Source organism: Hibiscus syriacus, unplaced genomic scaffold (assembly GCF_006381635.1).
Source record: "Hibiscus syriacus cultivar Baekdansim isolate YM2019G1 unplaced genomic scaffold, ASM638163v2 tig00110931_pilon, whole genome shotgun sequence".
NCBI classification, from domain to species: Eukaryota; Viridiplantae; Streptophyta; class Magnoliopsida; order Malvales; family Malvaceae; genus Hibiscus; species Hibiscus syriacus.
The window spans coordinates 653,381-669,060 of NW_024062918.1; the positions used below are offsets into that span (position 1 = coordinate 653,381).

Below are 15,680 nucleotides of genomic sequence, written 5' to 3' on the forward strand. Positions count from 1 at the left end.
TTATAGGGATAACGACGAGCTGCTAACATTGGTTTTTTTAATTAATTAAATCTTGATATAATATTATAATAACAATATTTTATCTTGATCTGATTCAAATTTAAATATATTTTTATATATTTGAATTTAATCTAAAAATTCAATTGAAAGCTTGATTTAATTTAAATATAAATTTTATTTTTCTCACATATATTTTTAAAGAAAGTATTTTCATAATTTTCTCATCGGAAGGACGAGTTTTTTAAACTCAAATCCGATCCGGCTATACTTACGAAAAAACCTAACCCAACTTAAAAATCCTAATTTCATTTTTTCCCTAAAATCTCTAATCCTACCAAATCAAAACGATATTTTATAGAATACACTTTTTTTTGTTATTACTACTATTATCATAAAACCATGAGTATTTGTTTTCATACACTCTTTCAACTGTCGTGCTTAAATCCGAAACCTCAATAAATAATAATAATTTATTAATCATCGAAGTCGTTTAGTTCGTACAGTATCCCATATACTTGGACTTGTAAGTTTGGTTGCTTATTTCTCAATTAAGAATGCTAAAACATGTACTAACTTTAAAGCATAATTAATGCCACGTCTTGACAATAAGATTGCTAAAAACAGTTTTGAAAACACGAGTTTGATAGATAAGTATCCCACAGTGGAACGCTAGTGCATGGTGCATCAAATATAAAGCAACTTAACTTTTAAATGTCTTCCCTTTTGCTTAAAAAGAGCATGAAACATCATACATACTTGAAACAAGGGGAATTGGTTGGTAAAATTTCAACCTCTGCAGTTCAGTTGGAAGAAAACAGACTTTTCACCTTTAACCTACTCCCTCCCCTTAATTGTTCATATATTAAGCAATCGCCAGTGTAGCCATAACCACATAGCCAAGGGAGAAAATGGGGAGCCACTGCAATTTGCATTATGATATTACCATGTCCAAGAGAACCAGGAAGCCACTGAATCTCCAAGAAACAAAGTGGGATATCAGTCCTCTGAAAGGCATTGCTCATATTTTCGATCAAAGCTCCCCAAGAAAAGGTGATCATCAAGGCAGTGATCGTAAAAGCTTGAAGCAACTCATCAAGGGGGACGAAAACGAGATGATGAGCACATCTCTGGAAGAGAAACAGCTTCAGCTGGTTAAGAAACACCGACACGATGATGGATTGAAGCTGAAAGGAATTATGAGTCGCTATGCCAAAGTTTTGTGCCATTTTGTCAAAATCAAGCCTGTAGGGTCCAGGAAAAAGCCTCTTCTACGAATACCAATGTAGTCTATGCATGCCTATCACACACGTATATGTATTTATAGCTTAAGCTGTATACATTATTCCAAGAGATCCCGGTCATTGCAATATATAATAAGTAAATCATTTGTTTATTTTCATATATATAATATATATATATATTAAATAAATTTATATGCAATTTCATAATATTTTATATGATTGTTAGTTTAAATCTTTATCCGAAAGATCTAAGTACCTTGATCAAGAAGGTGTTTATTAAATCAATTACTCAGCTTTTTAGGGACATCATCCTAAGGAGCCGCTCTATAAATCGATCACCTCCCCTACAGAGGGGTTCCTACAAAACCTTCATCACCAGAACGAAGAAAACCCTTCATAAACAACTTTCAACAATTATTATCTCAAAACCCTAAATCAACCGTCACGATTTACTATGGTCAATTTATTAAAAAAAAAAAATCACCCCTGCTAGCAGCCAGAGACTTTTATAATTTGTAAAAGCAAACCAAGAGACCGTGTCAGCAACTAAAAGAAATAATAATTAATAAACAACAATAAGAGGGTAGAAATACAAAACGAAAAGAAAAAAGAAAGTTTGGGGATGGTCGTTTGAAGTATTGATATCCAAAAAGTGGATCAAAATGGAAGAAAAGGGGAAAATGCACTAAAAATATGAATTCTATCTAAAAATAAGAAATACATGCAATAAGTGACTAAGTGTCAAAAACACGAGCACAAGCCGAGACAAACTGCGACGGTAACATGTGTGTAAGAGTATTGTCTTAAGTGCATGATCAAAATGTTTAAATACTTAAAAATCAATATCTAAACAATGTGTGATTTGAGAATTCTATAGCCAAAGTTATTGATTTTGAGTTGATAAATACATATTACGAATAGAATAAGGTCTTGAACTCTTGTTGTTTTTTGAAATACTTGGGATCTTAGTATTCAAAATTGTTTTTGCTGTCATATTGATACATGTCTAATTAAATTCAAGACTTGTCATTGACAACTTAAAATTAGTATGTTTGACCATGAGATTCTCAAATATCACATTGTTTAGATGTGCATTTTTCAAATGTTTAAATATTTATTTTTAAACATATACTCATTGAATGATTGAAGGTAAGATTTATACCTATGCGTATCACCATTGTCTACTTTGTATTCACGCAAATACGACAAGTGTCATGATTAATTTTTTTTTTATATTCATATATATTTTTTCTCATTTCTTCTTTTATATTATTTTGATCTTACCTTATAAGTTTTTATCGTCATTTTGTCACTTAAGCAAAGACGTTTCTTATTATAAGTATATATTTGAAATTTTTTTAATGTAGCGTGATATTACCTTACGTGATACAATGTCAGTATAATAAATAAATTGAAAATATGCTATTTTAGATATTAGTTTTGACAAGGCTGATATTTGGTTAAAAGGGCCCAAAATATCATTTACCCAACACACAAATATTAGTTTAGCTAAAAATAAGGTATCAAAATAGATCTCTTATTTAGTTTATATGTCTATTTTTTTTGTCAAAGTATCCGAAATTTTCAAAGCAATCATTTAAGTGTGATCGTTAAAAAATATATTATCCAATTAGTGCTTGACACGTAACATATTTCATAATTTTCTTTAAATTTATTTTTTTAAATTCTAAAATCATTAATTTTTTTTTTAAAATATAAAATCTTCTAAATCTCTAAAGCTCAAATTCTTGAATTCCATATGTATCATTTAATTACCAATTAGTCACATTCCTATCATCGAACTCTCATTGATCGATTGTTTTCTTATACGATCATCGAAATTGAATGTTTTAATATGAGGGAAGTATTTGAGAAAAATAAAATATAAGAAAGTTATAGCAATTGAATTACATGGTGTTTGAAGCGCCCCCACTTAGGGTTGTAAATGAGACGAGACAGATTGTGAGCTACTCGAGGTCGACTCGGTTAAAGCTCAATCAATACTCAAATCGAATGAACTCGACTCGAGCTCGAATTCGAATCGAATCTTAACGAGCTACTTAATACTCGACTCGAAAAGCTCGTGAGCTACTCGAAAAAATGTTATATTATAATTTTAGATTTTTTAAAATTACATTATTAAAACTATATTAAAAATACATTATTGATAATTATAAAAATTCAAAAAATATATTTTTAAATGTAATATAAGATTTTTGTATGTTCAAATTCGAGTTTGAGCTTGAATCGAGCTAGAGTCTCGAGCTTCAATCGAGCTCTTGAATTTTTTTTTAAGTTCAAGCCTTTTCAAGTTCGAGTCAAGTTTCAATATTATATTTCGAGTTCGAGCTAAGCTTAATAATTTTCAGCTCGCGAGTCGAGCCTAATTTTAAACTTTTCGAGTTCGAGTCGAGCTCAACAATAATTAAACTCGACTTAGCTCGTTTACAGCACTACCGCACCCCCACATTTGTGTGGGTTAAATGTACTAATTAAATCCTCTGGTGCTTTTTATTACTACGTTCATCACGGTATTAGATTTTTAGAGGCATTGAACTGACGACTACGATGAAATCAAGTGCTCGCCGACCATCTGTCCCAAAGACGGATGCACCATTTCCCTAGTTCGGCGATGTCTAGTGTTTTTAAAATCGTTTTATCAATTATCGTTTGTTCATAGCCGTTGGTGATACTACATCGTCGTCCGAATTAAAATTAAATCGTTTAAACTTTTAACCGTTCGCTCACTGTCTATTCTCTAAGGTAGAGTTTGGTTCGCTGTAATGTTTATGAGAGAATTAGAATCTGTGAAGGAATTAGAATCTGACAAGAATTGAAATCCAATTTCATATTCTGTTTGGTTGGCAGGAAATTGAATTGGAATCCAATTCCATATTCTGTTTGGTTCGCAGATATGTCAGATGAATTTAATTTCAGTAATATAAAACGACAGAATTGCCCTTTTTATTTTTTTTTGCTTAATTTTAATTTATTTTATAAATTACATTTAGCAATATATTATAAAAATATAAAAAACATTAAATTTTAATTTTATTGATTGATTATTCATTTTAATAAATTATAAAAATCATGCTAATAAACACCATAAGTTAAAATTATCCTAATTAGGGATGACCATGGGTCGGGTTTTTGGTCTACCGACCCAACCCGATAACAAAGGAACCTCCATCCGAGACCCGACCCGACCAAAATAAAATTTCACCCGACCCGAATATATGAATTAGAAACTCGACCCAGAATAATAAAAAAATTATTTTTATTCAATAAAAACAATGACTTAATTAAATATATATATATATATATATATATAGAGAGAGAGAGGGGTATTATTGTAATTATTATTAAATATATAAGGTAAAATTATATATTTTTTTGCTCGGGTCGGGTCAGGTATTTTTCTCCCTAAACCCGTACCCGATCCGAATATCACACTTAAAAAAAACCGACCGACTCGACCAAAATAAAGTTTCACCCGACCCGAATATATGAATTAGAAATCCGACCCGACCCGAAATAATAAAAAATTATTCTTATTCAATAAAACCATTGACTTAATTGAAAAAAATTATATATAGAGGAGTATTATTGTAATTATTCCTAAATATATAAGGTAAAATTATATATATTTTCGGGTCGGGTATTTTTCACCCTAAACCCGAATTCGACCCGACCCAAATATAACACTTAAAAAACTGATCCGACCTGACCAAAATAAAGTTTCACCCGACCCGACCCGAAATAATAAAAAAATATTTTTATTCAATATATGAATAAGTTACCAAAATATTGATGAGGGTAGTATGGTCAAATTTTAATTCCCTCCAACAAGGGAATTGAATTCCCTCCAACAAGGGAATTGAATTCTATCATATAATGGATGAAATTAACTTTCCCTTGTTGGATAGAATTGAAATTTGACCATACTACCATCATCAATATTTTGGTAACTTATTCATATATTGAATAAAAATAATTTTTTATTATTTCGATTCGGATCGGGTTTCTAATTCATATATTCGGGTCGGGTCAGGTGAAACTTTATTTTGGTCGGGTCGAGTTCGGGTTTAAGGTGAAAAATACCCGACCCGAAATATATATAATTGTACCTTATATATTTAGGAATAATTACAATAATACCCCTCTCTATATATATATTTTTTCAATTAAATCACTATTTTTATTGAATAAAAATATTTTTTTATTATTTCGGGTCGGGTCGGGTCGGATTTCTAATTCATATATTCGGGTCGGGACGGGTGAAACTTTATTTTGTTCGGGTCGGGTTAGGTTTTTTAAGTGTGATATTCGGGTCAGATTCGGGTTTAGGGTGAAAAAAACCGGACTGACCCGAAAAAAATATATAATTTTACATTATATATTTAGGAATAATTACAATAATACCCCTATATATATAATTTTTTTCAATTAAGTCAATGTTTTTATTGAATAAAAATAATATTTTATTATTTTGTGTCGTATCGGATCGAGTTTCTAATTCCTATATTGAATAAAAATAGTTTTTGGTATATTTTTTGGTAACTAATTAACATACTTCGATTGAAATGTATCGAAATATTGCTCTATCTTTTGGTAACTTATTAACATGTTTTAATTGCGATGATTTTAACTTATTATGTTTATTAGCATGATTTTTATAATTTATTGAAATGAATAATCAATCAATAAAATGAAAAATTAATATTTTTTAATTTTTTATAATATATTACTACATGTAAGTTGTAAAACAAACTAAAATAAAGCAAAAAATCAAGAAGGACAATTCTGTCATTTTGAAATCAAATTCATCTGACATGTCTGCGAACCAAACAAAAAATGAAATTGGATTCTAATTCCTGACAGATTCCAATTCCTTCACAAATTTAAATTACCTCATAAACATTCTAGCGAACCAAACGTCACCTAAAAGAATTTAAGGATTTAGAGTAAAAATTAAAAGAAAATATATTTTTTAAAATTTAATATTTTTATTTTAAAGAATTAATATCAATAAAAACCTTGAACAAACATATCAAAGAACTATTGGTAGACAAATTATTTTAACAACAATTATCAAGATGATCTTAAAAATATAATAAAATAAAATTTTGAATATCTGAAATGATAAATACGTAGAGTATCTACCTTAAAAAACAATTTAACCAACTAAAGTAAACAACAAATATAATTCAATTAATCCCATCTTTAATCACAAGAACAGCATATTTCAGGGGGGGAAAATGGGGTTTCGGGTTAAACCGGATGATTCCTAGTTACAGGATTTACGCGGATCTACCAGTATTTACAAAATATCAGAGCATCTAATTTCCATTTTAACAGCGGTATTTTCTTTCTTGCATTCAATTTCTCCGCCTTCTTCAAGGTAAATTTATCTTCCTTATTTATTTATTTTTTAAAGAAAGATACCTCTTAATCACGATTAACTTTCCCCCCCTTGAATCTCTTTGATAGGAACTCAATTCGATATCTCATCAAAGAATTGGAACTGGTTTCTTGTTGAAGGAGGGGAAATTGGGTAATTTTTCAATTCAAATTATTCTTTGGGGTTTTCTAATTTGATCTTATCTCTGTTCGTCAATTTTAAGGCTTTTAGAATTGAAATTGGTTTTACGTGAAACTCTTCATATTCTCTTTGTAAATTTGATTTCAAATAATATTGGACGATCCCCAATTTCGCTGTAACTTTTTATTAGCTGGGGATCTAGTTGAAAAAAGAGAGGAATTTTAGAAAGAGAAGTCTTAATTGTGCTGAGATGTTGCCAAATATCTGATTAAAAGGGAGACGTGCTTGAAAAGAGACTTAGCATTTGGTTGTAATATTCTGTTTTAATGATTATTCTTTCCCAAATTTTGGAATTTCAAGTTTTGGATTCATGTGGTTTTTAATTGTTAATGCTTTCGTATATGATTTCACATTTCAGTACAGCTAATATTGAACTTAGAGATAGCACTCTCATCAAGCTGCCGTGTATGCTAGTTGTTAAATGAATTTGCACCTTCTTTCAGTCAGATTTGTATCACTATTAGATTCCCCCCCCTTTTTGTAATTTCAGTATTTTGGAATGCTATGGATATTGACTGCTGAAGGTCATGTTGCTTAACAGAGGTGTATTTCCTTGGGTTAATGCTTCACATTTTACTACCATCTATTTCTTATTTAATCTCCAAACCAACTCTATCAATTGCAACCTGCATTTTGGAAAAATCATCTTTATTATGGCCATCTTCAATGATTGCAGATATGCAGAGCCAACTTGTCTGTAGTGGCTGTAGGAGCGTTCTTCTTTATCCTAGAGGGGCAACTAGTGTTCGTTGTGCATTATGCAATACAATTACCCCCCCTGGTACACTTCGTCTCTCAATTCTTTTATTTTTTGCAAATGTAAAACTATTCACTAGTTTTTTGAAGTTGCGGCAAGTTGCTTGTTTTTTTGGATAAGTAAATGCTTCATTTCATCAAATAACAGCAAAATATGCTACAAGAGTTAACTCACATTAACCACCCTTTTACCCAGCTCCCATGCCTTTAAGCAAAAACACAGAAACAGCAAACCCACAAGCTTTCCCCCCTCAGCCTATCCCTAACAGTGTTCCTAATCAAATAAAAAATTACCTGAGCTTCCCTCTCTTTCTTCCCATGCAACATGTAGTTACATTCCTGCCAAACATAATAAACCAGAGCATTCCAAGCAATTTGAATGATCGAGTGTTGCAAGGACTTACCACTGCCGTTTACTTGCACCCACTCCACCAAATCAAGCCAAGCACCCGCTTGCATATTCCAACCCCTCGTTCGCAAAACCAAACCCCAAACAGTTTTAACAAAAACATAGAAAAGGAATAGATGATCACGGTCTTCCTTCAGTACCGCATCACATAAAACTCACGCAAAACTCACTTGCATCCCCCACGTCCTCAACCAGTTTTTAGTAGGTAACCGATTACACATAACCAACCAAGTAATAAAGTTGTGCCAAGGAACAGTTAGGTCACCCCAAACCACCCTGTGCCAACCCACACCACCCCTCCTAAACATTTCCCACACAGCCTTGGCTTTATATGGCCCTATAGGATCCCCTATAGACAACACCCTTCCCTCGTGTTACACCATGTAAACAAGCTACTAGAATAAGGACGATCAACTAGCTCAAGACTTTGCTGACAATCCACAAAATCCTGCATGTCTTGACTCTTAGACTGGCGACCATCAAAACCAGAACTCTCACTCGAATTAGAAACCACATTAAAGTCCCCAACAACCACCCAACTACAATCCTCAATACTACTCTGAAGATCCTTAAGCTCCTCCCATAAAACTTTCCTGTCCATGCCCAAATTACAACCATAAACAGTCGAAAACACAATAGAGTACTCTCTCTTGCTAATGCTACAAGACACAACTTGCTTTGTTACCTGAATAAGTCGACAATCCCAGGCTCCCTTCCAGAGAAACCAAATACGCTCATTTTCCGCACACGAGTAATTATGAAATACCTTCCACTCCGAAAACACCTTATCTAAAATACCCTGAGCATTATTCTGTTTGACTCTTGTTTCCAACAAACACAAAATCTCCAGCTTCAGTAAACTAGCCCTCTTCAATACACTATTTCGCGGGATCATTCCCCGCTCGTTCCAGACCATAAAACACATGGCAAAGCAAGACCAAGACTAGCTCTTCCCCTTGGTTACCCCCTCCCCTTCTTCCTTCCCTTAGGGAGCGATTTAGACTTCAACTGAGCCATCAACTCGGAGACACCAGCTGCTGCAGCCCTCATATCCTTGACAGCAGCTTCCTCAATCGATTGAAGAATCTCAAATCTATTTGATTCCGGGACCACCGCACACCTCAACCAAAGCAAGAGTAGAAGAACAACAATCCCAACTCACCCCCTCCACAACTTCCTTACCCTTACCGTTGCATTGCACATCCCCCCACCAACACCCCAGTTACACGTTGTCCCCGCCTCCAAGTCTACAGCATCCCCTTCCAAAGCATTTACTGGATATCAGCCAACATTCCCCAGCTCTTGGGTTGGTTCTACGCCCTTGGACAAACCATTGAACTGACTCCCTCCTAGGACAATGCTTCCCATCATGGCCAAACTTCCTACACTCTATACACTTAGGAGGCAGCCAGCTAACCTCAACACAAAACATCCCCTCCTAAATCAACCGCTATACAAGAAGGTAGTTTATCCTCTACATTAACCTCAACACAAACATTAGCAAAATCAAACATAAAGCCGTGCTACGATCAGAATATAATGGCTTACCAACTGCACTTGCCAGGTAACCAAGGCCCTTATGAGCATACAGCTCCAAAGGAGTCTGCCTCAACTTTGTCCAAACCGGAGCTGTATCCAGATACTTCATCTACTGAATCCCAGACAGCCATTTCCTAAGCAACAATCTTTTATGCTGAATATGCCAAGGACCCGCTAAGAGTACCGAGTTCTTAGTCTTATGGGAGGGAAAAACAATCAAGTAGAGATTCGGACCAAAATACTTCACCTCCACAAACCCCTCCTTTCCCCACAACAAATTAGCAACTTTCTGAAGCAAATGGAAATTTGGTGAATTATTAATAAACTGTCCAACAACAGCAGTTTCCCACTTAGCCGAACCCTCATCCAACACCTCCCTGGGCAGTCGCTCTCTAAACAAATCAAACAACAGCGGGAAAAACTCACAAACACTTAAATTGTGGTGAGCGCGGATCGAACACGCAAGCTTCAAATCTTCAGTTTGACGTTCTCCCAACTGAGCTATCCCTGCAGTTGCTTGTTTCCGGTATCATGGACAATTAGACATGATTGTTTCTGATTGAAACTCAAGAGATCTAGTGCATAAAGTTGGTATTTTTCTCTTTTATGTTGTAAGTGGTCTTATCTATGTTTAGTACTATGTATATGTATGTATGTATATAAAACAGTGAAATCAAACTGATGGCAATTTGTTTGTGTGAACCTACTGCTTTTCATATTAGAGATTTTAAAGTTAATTTTTGGCTAATTGTTGTATATGCTGCTCATCATACTTAGTTTGTTTTACTGTAGAGTTACTTGCTTTTATACCTGCCTATTTATGTGAACTTGATTGTATAAACTAGATAACTACTGAGTTCAAATTATAGGAGCACTCCAAACAAAGCACAAACATTAATTGCAAGGTTAGTCTGCCAACCTGGTTGGTACTCTATTGTATGTAAATGAACTTTTTTTCCTTTTTCATGTTTTTTTTATAGAAGTAGGAGGCCTCATTAAAAACCTCCCTCATAGTAGTCCTTTTCTTTAAGGAAAGAACCGACTAGCGGAAGGAGGAAAAGAGTACCTCAATATATTAAAAATAAACAGGTTACATAAGACTTAAACAAACACCCAATACAACTGTTCTCTAAAAACACACAGAACAGCTAAATAATAAAACCTTACAATCACCCAATCCCCTTCTTTTGCTAACTTATCAGCCTCACAATTACAACCCCTAGGGATCAACCTAAGAATAAACTCCTTATCTGAAACAATAGACACAATGTCCTTTACAAGATTTGAAAAGAAAATAGTAGCCGAAGAAGGAGATTTAATCCAATCCACTGCTGACTTGCAATCGCTTTCAACAATCAGCCTACCCTCCGAAACCCATTCTGAAGAGATAAAGATCTTGATGCCTTTTTTGATGGCTTTCAATTCTGCTAAAGGGGAGGGCTTGGACCAACATTTTCTGAAAAAGACAAAAGAGGAGCGATTCCAATCTCTTAGAATACCACCTATACCTCCTACCATTCCGTCACAACTAACAGCCCCATTCATATTCATCTTAAAGAAATCGACTGGAGGGGGACTCCAACAAAGCAAAGGCCTACTCTGAACCTTTAAAACAAAATTTTTGTCTGCCAGGGAAGGATCTCCAATCAACAAATCCACCTGAATAGGGACGTGAGGGTACTTGGCTAAAAACCATTTCTCTAACCTGAATCTAACAATGAAGAAAAGGGTGGTTCTGTCCAGTTTTCCTCTATCAAAAAACAATGTCATTCCTTGCTTTCCATATTGACCAAAAAACAGTCCCCGGAATAAACTTCCATATAGACGAATTAACCCTCAAATCAGACCACGAGCTAAGGAGGGAGGGTGGATCACGAGGCAGAGCTAAGGAAAGATCCCAGAAGCTGATTAATTTGTTCCATAGTTCCCACGAAACAGAGCAGGAAATGAAAAGATGCTGGACAGTTTCTTCAAACTGACTGCAAAGCGGGCAAAGAATGTCTTCTCCTATGGGAACCCCCCTTTTCCTTTTTCATGTTTCTTTTGTTGATAGATACTTTGAAACTATCTGGTAATGCTAATTATGGCCGTGCTGCTATCTACAAAGTTCTAGAGACATGAGAGTTCAACTGAAAGAAAAATTAACATGGAGTGGCCAATAACATTCCTCTTATTTTGATTGTAAATAAGTTGAATAAACTCTTATGGCTCGATAACCAAGTTTGTAAATAATCATGCAGGTATGGAAATGGCTCAACTCATATGTGGAGGTTGTCGAACATTGCTAATGTATACACGTGGAGCAACAAGTGTAAGATGCTCTTGCTGTCACACCATTAATATTGCACCAGGTACAAGTTAATGATTTTGTGAATGTTATTTAAATTTGTGGTTGTAACGTTTGGAATTGCTTCTGTTAAAGAAGATTGGAATTTTTGGTGCTTCTAAGAAAATATTGTGCTTGTGGGTTGAATATTTGCTACTTCAATTTTTTCTGGAATCTTGTTCATTTTTCTCTTTGTGAATGTTGTTCCATTTTCTGATTATTGCTTATTTGTCCTATATTTGGTTTTCAAGTGTTACAATGTATTTGATGTTGTTCCATTTTTTTTTGTTACCCTTATATTCTTTGTTTCTATTGTCATTGCCATCGCCATCCTCCTCTAGTAGTTTCCTGAGCTACTTTAGTTACAGATCTCACTATGCTTCTAAATTTGTCTGCCATGTGTTCGATGGCTATTCTGATCTAATTTGGGAGTGAGTACAAACCATATAGTATTTTCTGTTTTTTTATCTCTTTCATATCAGACCATTGCTTTTCCAGGGTGCCTTGCAACACAATTGGTTGTTTATCTTATATTTTGCTTCTTCATCTTCTCTTTGTTTTCACCTTCATGGTCATTTTGTGAATTGAGCTTTTATTTTTCTCTTTCTTTGATCTCATGACCATGAAATAGCATCTAACCAGATTGCTCACATCAATTGCGGGAACTGCCATACAACCTTAATGTATCCTCATGGAGCTCCATCAGTCAAATGTGCCGTCTGTCAATATGTTACTAATGTTGGTGTAAGTATGATTGAATTTACACAACTTTACATTAACGCATCTGTCATTAACATATAAATATATATCTAAGACTTCGTAGAGGTTTAAAGATTTACTTTCATTTCACATGAGGCTAAAAGAGGGTTAGTTCATAATTTGCTTGACAGTATCATTCTTTCTCTTCATATCTTATTTCTTGTTTTCTGATCTATTATTAAGTCATATGAAACTGAGTTTTGGCTTTTCAAAATCTTGAAATTCTTTAGTATGTATTTGGTCTGTTCCAAATGTGTCTATTTATTTGGTTAAGTTTAGTGGAAATAGGATTAGGTCCCTTTCATGAAACGGGCTTTGGGTTAACTTAGGTGTTGCATCTCTTAAGCAGATTCAAGAATGGATAGAACAATTATTGTTGGTAAACTTCTTCTTGACATGCATTTTATTGATTTACCTTTTAAATATATATTCAAGATTTGTGCATCCTTTCATGCTGTGGTGTGGTTTTTCGTACATTGCCATATATTAGACATCATTGGTTTAATAACTCTTTTTGATAAATTGGTTTAATAACATTGACTGCCCTTGGTTGAATAAATCGGTCAGAAGGCTTAGTCTTTGCTATGTTTCAGAAGGATAAATACATATTCTCTGCATTTCCCCATCCAATAAAGATTTTTTTAGACACCTTTGTGAGATACTATGCATGTGTATGTTTATAGATAGAAAACTGTATTGGGAGGTTTACACATTCGCTCTCCATTTCTCATTTTCAGATGGGAAATGTGAGGGTGCCCCCTCCCGTAAATAGACCTAAAGAGACAGCTGCCACAGGATCTAAGCCATCTACTTCAGCAGTAAGTTGTTGAAATTTATATTTTGTTTTGGTTTACTATGAGGAAATGATTATGGTTTTGAGTAATCAACTGTTTACTGAATGTAATATCGTATTTGTCAGAGCCAAACAGTTGTTGTTGAGAACCCCATGTCTGTTGACGAGAGTGGGAAATTGGTAAGTATAGTTTTAACTGCATATGTACATGCAATTCATTTTTCTGAAGATATTCTACATGGTGAAGTGATAAAATTTTGGCATTTGTAGGTGAGCAATGTGGTGGTTGGCATAACAACCGGCAAAAGATGAAAGTTGGCATGAGATATTTGGTGAGAAATTATTTGTGTACATCAAATTGAAAATGGAAAACCATTTGCATTTTATTCCAAACAACCCACTTATTTGTGTCCACTGATGAAGGTATAATGGGGAAAATGTGATGTTTGTGTATGAATTGATAGAGACGGAAAGTCTCATTTATGTGGCATTTGAAGTGGAATAATTGTTTTAGCATATTAAATATTGCATATTTTATTATTTGTGCACATTGATTTTCACTAATGTTCCCATTAACATGTGCTCTTTCCATCTCCATAGTAAATGTTTCTATGCATAAACTGGTTTGTCCTCGACAAGAAAGAACTGACCCTTTAATATATATATAAATCATATTTTTGGGATCCATTCAAACTTCCATCAATCACCATCAAAATTCACACTATAACTGCCATAATATGGTTTTAAGAACTTCTCTCTGCTTCTCCATCAAAAGGGGCTTTCTTTCCATGTCTCAAGAGATATTTGAGGCCCATTTGTTCTCTTTTCCTTCTACACTTGGCCCAAAGGATGTCCATTGTCCATGCAAATTTAGCATCGCACGGACGAGTGAAAGAGAGCTGGTGTTCGTATTGTGATCATCAAGGAGGCGTACTGGTTGTTTATTATCATATTGGATTTGAAGGATCTCCGGACCATATCCCCATGCAACTTGGAGACCGACTTAGAAGCACCCGTCGAGTATTGAAAGAAGCATAAATAAGAAACCATCGAGTATTGAAAGAAGCTTTTTGATCGGTCTTAGAGAGATTGGAAAGCAACCAACTTAAAGCATGGGTGATGGGAGTAGCTAAGTTCATAATGATCTCGCCGAATTGCAATCTCCAAGAATATGGAGGATACTTTCCTCAGTGAAGCCACAGATGGGTAGGAGGGATCATCAGCGAGTCATCGCTTGCATCGCTCTTAGTTACTCGAAAATTTTCCTTTAAGCGAAAGCTACATGAAGAAACAGTCTGCGGGATCCACAATTTCCATACAACACTCCAGATTTTCATCTTTATTTTTCTGGTATTTAAGTTCTCACTTAAATTCAAAATCTCATAAAAATATTGGGTAAACTATCTATTTGATCAATCACCTATTCTCATGCTTTTGTTTTGACCATCGACTATTTTTCTTTTTAAAATCATACTTAACATTATCTTTCACTTCTATTATGATCACTTGTTAGGTTTGACGTATACTTAATTGAAGTAGTGACGTGACATGGTATAATAATAGTTTTAACCCCAAATACTCATTCTATCAAACTAATCTTAATTTGAAATAATTCAAAAAATCTTTAATATTTAAAACTACTATCACTTGATTATTATCACAGTCGACGCCATCACCTTGGCCACTGGAATCCTATCATTTCAAAAATATTCTATGTTTGTTCTACACTATAAATTAAAATTGATTATGAGTTCTATAAATAAGGGATACAAGGCCATATTTATGATAAGAATGTCAAAATAATACTAACGATTAAGATGATATATTGCAATCCTGATAAATGTGGTTGATCTAAAACAATCAAGTTTGCAAATATTTTCTCATAAACATTTATAAATTATTAATTATTTAAAATTATTTGCACGACTTTTATAACTTGTGTCCTATTAAGCCCTTAACATAAAAAGAACAATTAATTAAATTATTATCATAAAAATAGTCAATTAAGTCCTTAAAAATAGATGACATGTACCAACATTATAAGGATGTCGATTATTATGTCAACCCTAATTAATAGCTTGATCAATTAAAAATAGTTACGATTAATAAAATGATTTAATTGATAGTACATAATGATGTTATGTCAAACTTAATCAATAGCTTGATCAATCAAAAATAGTTTCAATTAATAGAAAGCTTTGATTATTTTTTTTATTATGACAAGCAAACTTAAAATCAAACATGTTTTTATGTCT

General features: G+C 33.7%; 2 protein-coding genes across 4 annotated transcripts; both read left to right on the forward strand.

Moving 5' to 3' along the window:
• The first annotated feature begins 908 nt into the window (after positions 1–908).
• Positions 909–1,286, forward strand: LOC120146854. The gene has a single exon (XM_039160340.1). It carries the CDS (start codon positions 909–911, stop codon positions 1,284–1,286), a length of 378 nt encoding a protein of 125 aa, XP_039016271.1.
• Positions 1,287–6,486: 5,200 nt separating this feature from the next.
• On the forward strand, positions 6,487–13,941 carry LOC120146736 (protein LSD1-like). Of its 3 annotated transcripts, XM_039160225.1 has the most exons (9): positions 6,487–6,642; positions 6,732–6,795; positions 7,334–7,386; positions 7,520–7,624; positions 11,788–11,898; positions 12,505–12,617; positions 13,370–13,450; positions 13,552–13,605; positions 13,696–13,941. In XM_039160225.1, the coding sequence occupies exons 3-9, from the start codon at positions 7,371–7,373 to the stop codon at positions 13,735–13,737; spliced, it is 522 nt and encodes a 173-aa protein (XP_039016156.1). In that variant the 5' UTR covers positions 6,487–6,642; positions 6,732–6,795; positions 7,334–7,370; the 3' UTR covers positions 13,738–13,941. The 3 variants fall into 3 exon arrangements, with proteins under 3 accessions (XP_039016156.1, XP_039016158.1, XP_039016157.1); XM_039160227.1 differs by lacking the exon at positions 7,334–7,386 and having other exon boundaries at positions 6,489–6,642; XM_039160226.1 differs by lacking the exons at positions 6,487–6,642; positions 7,334–7,386 and having other exon boundaries at positions 6,692–6,795.
• Positions 13,942–15,680: the final 1,739 nt, after the last annotated feature.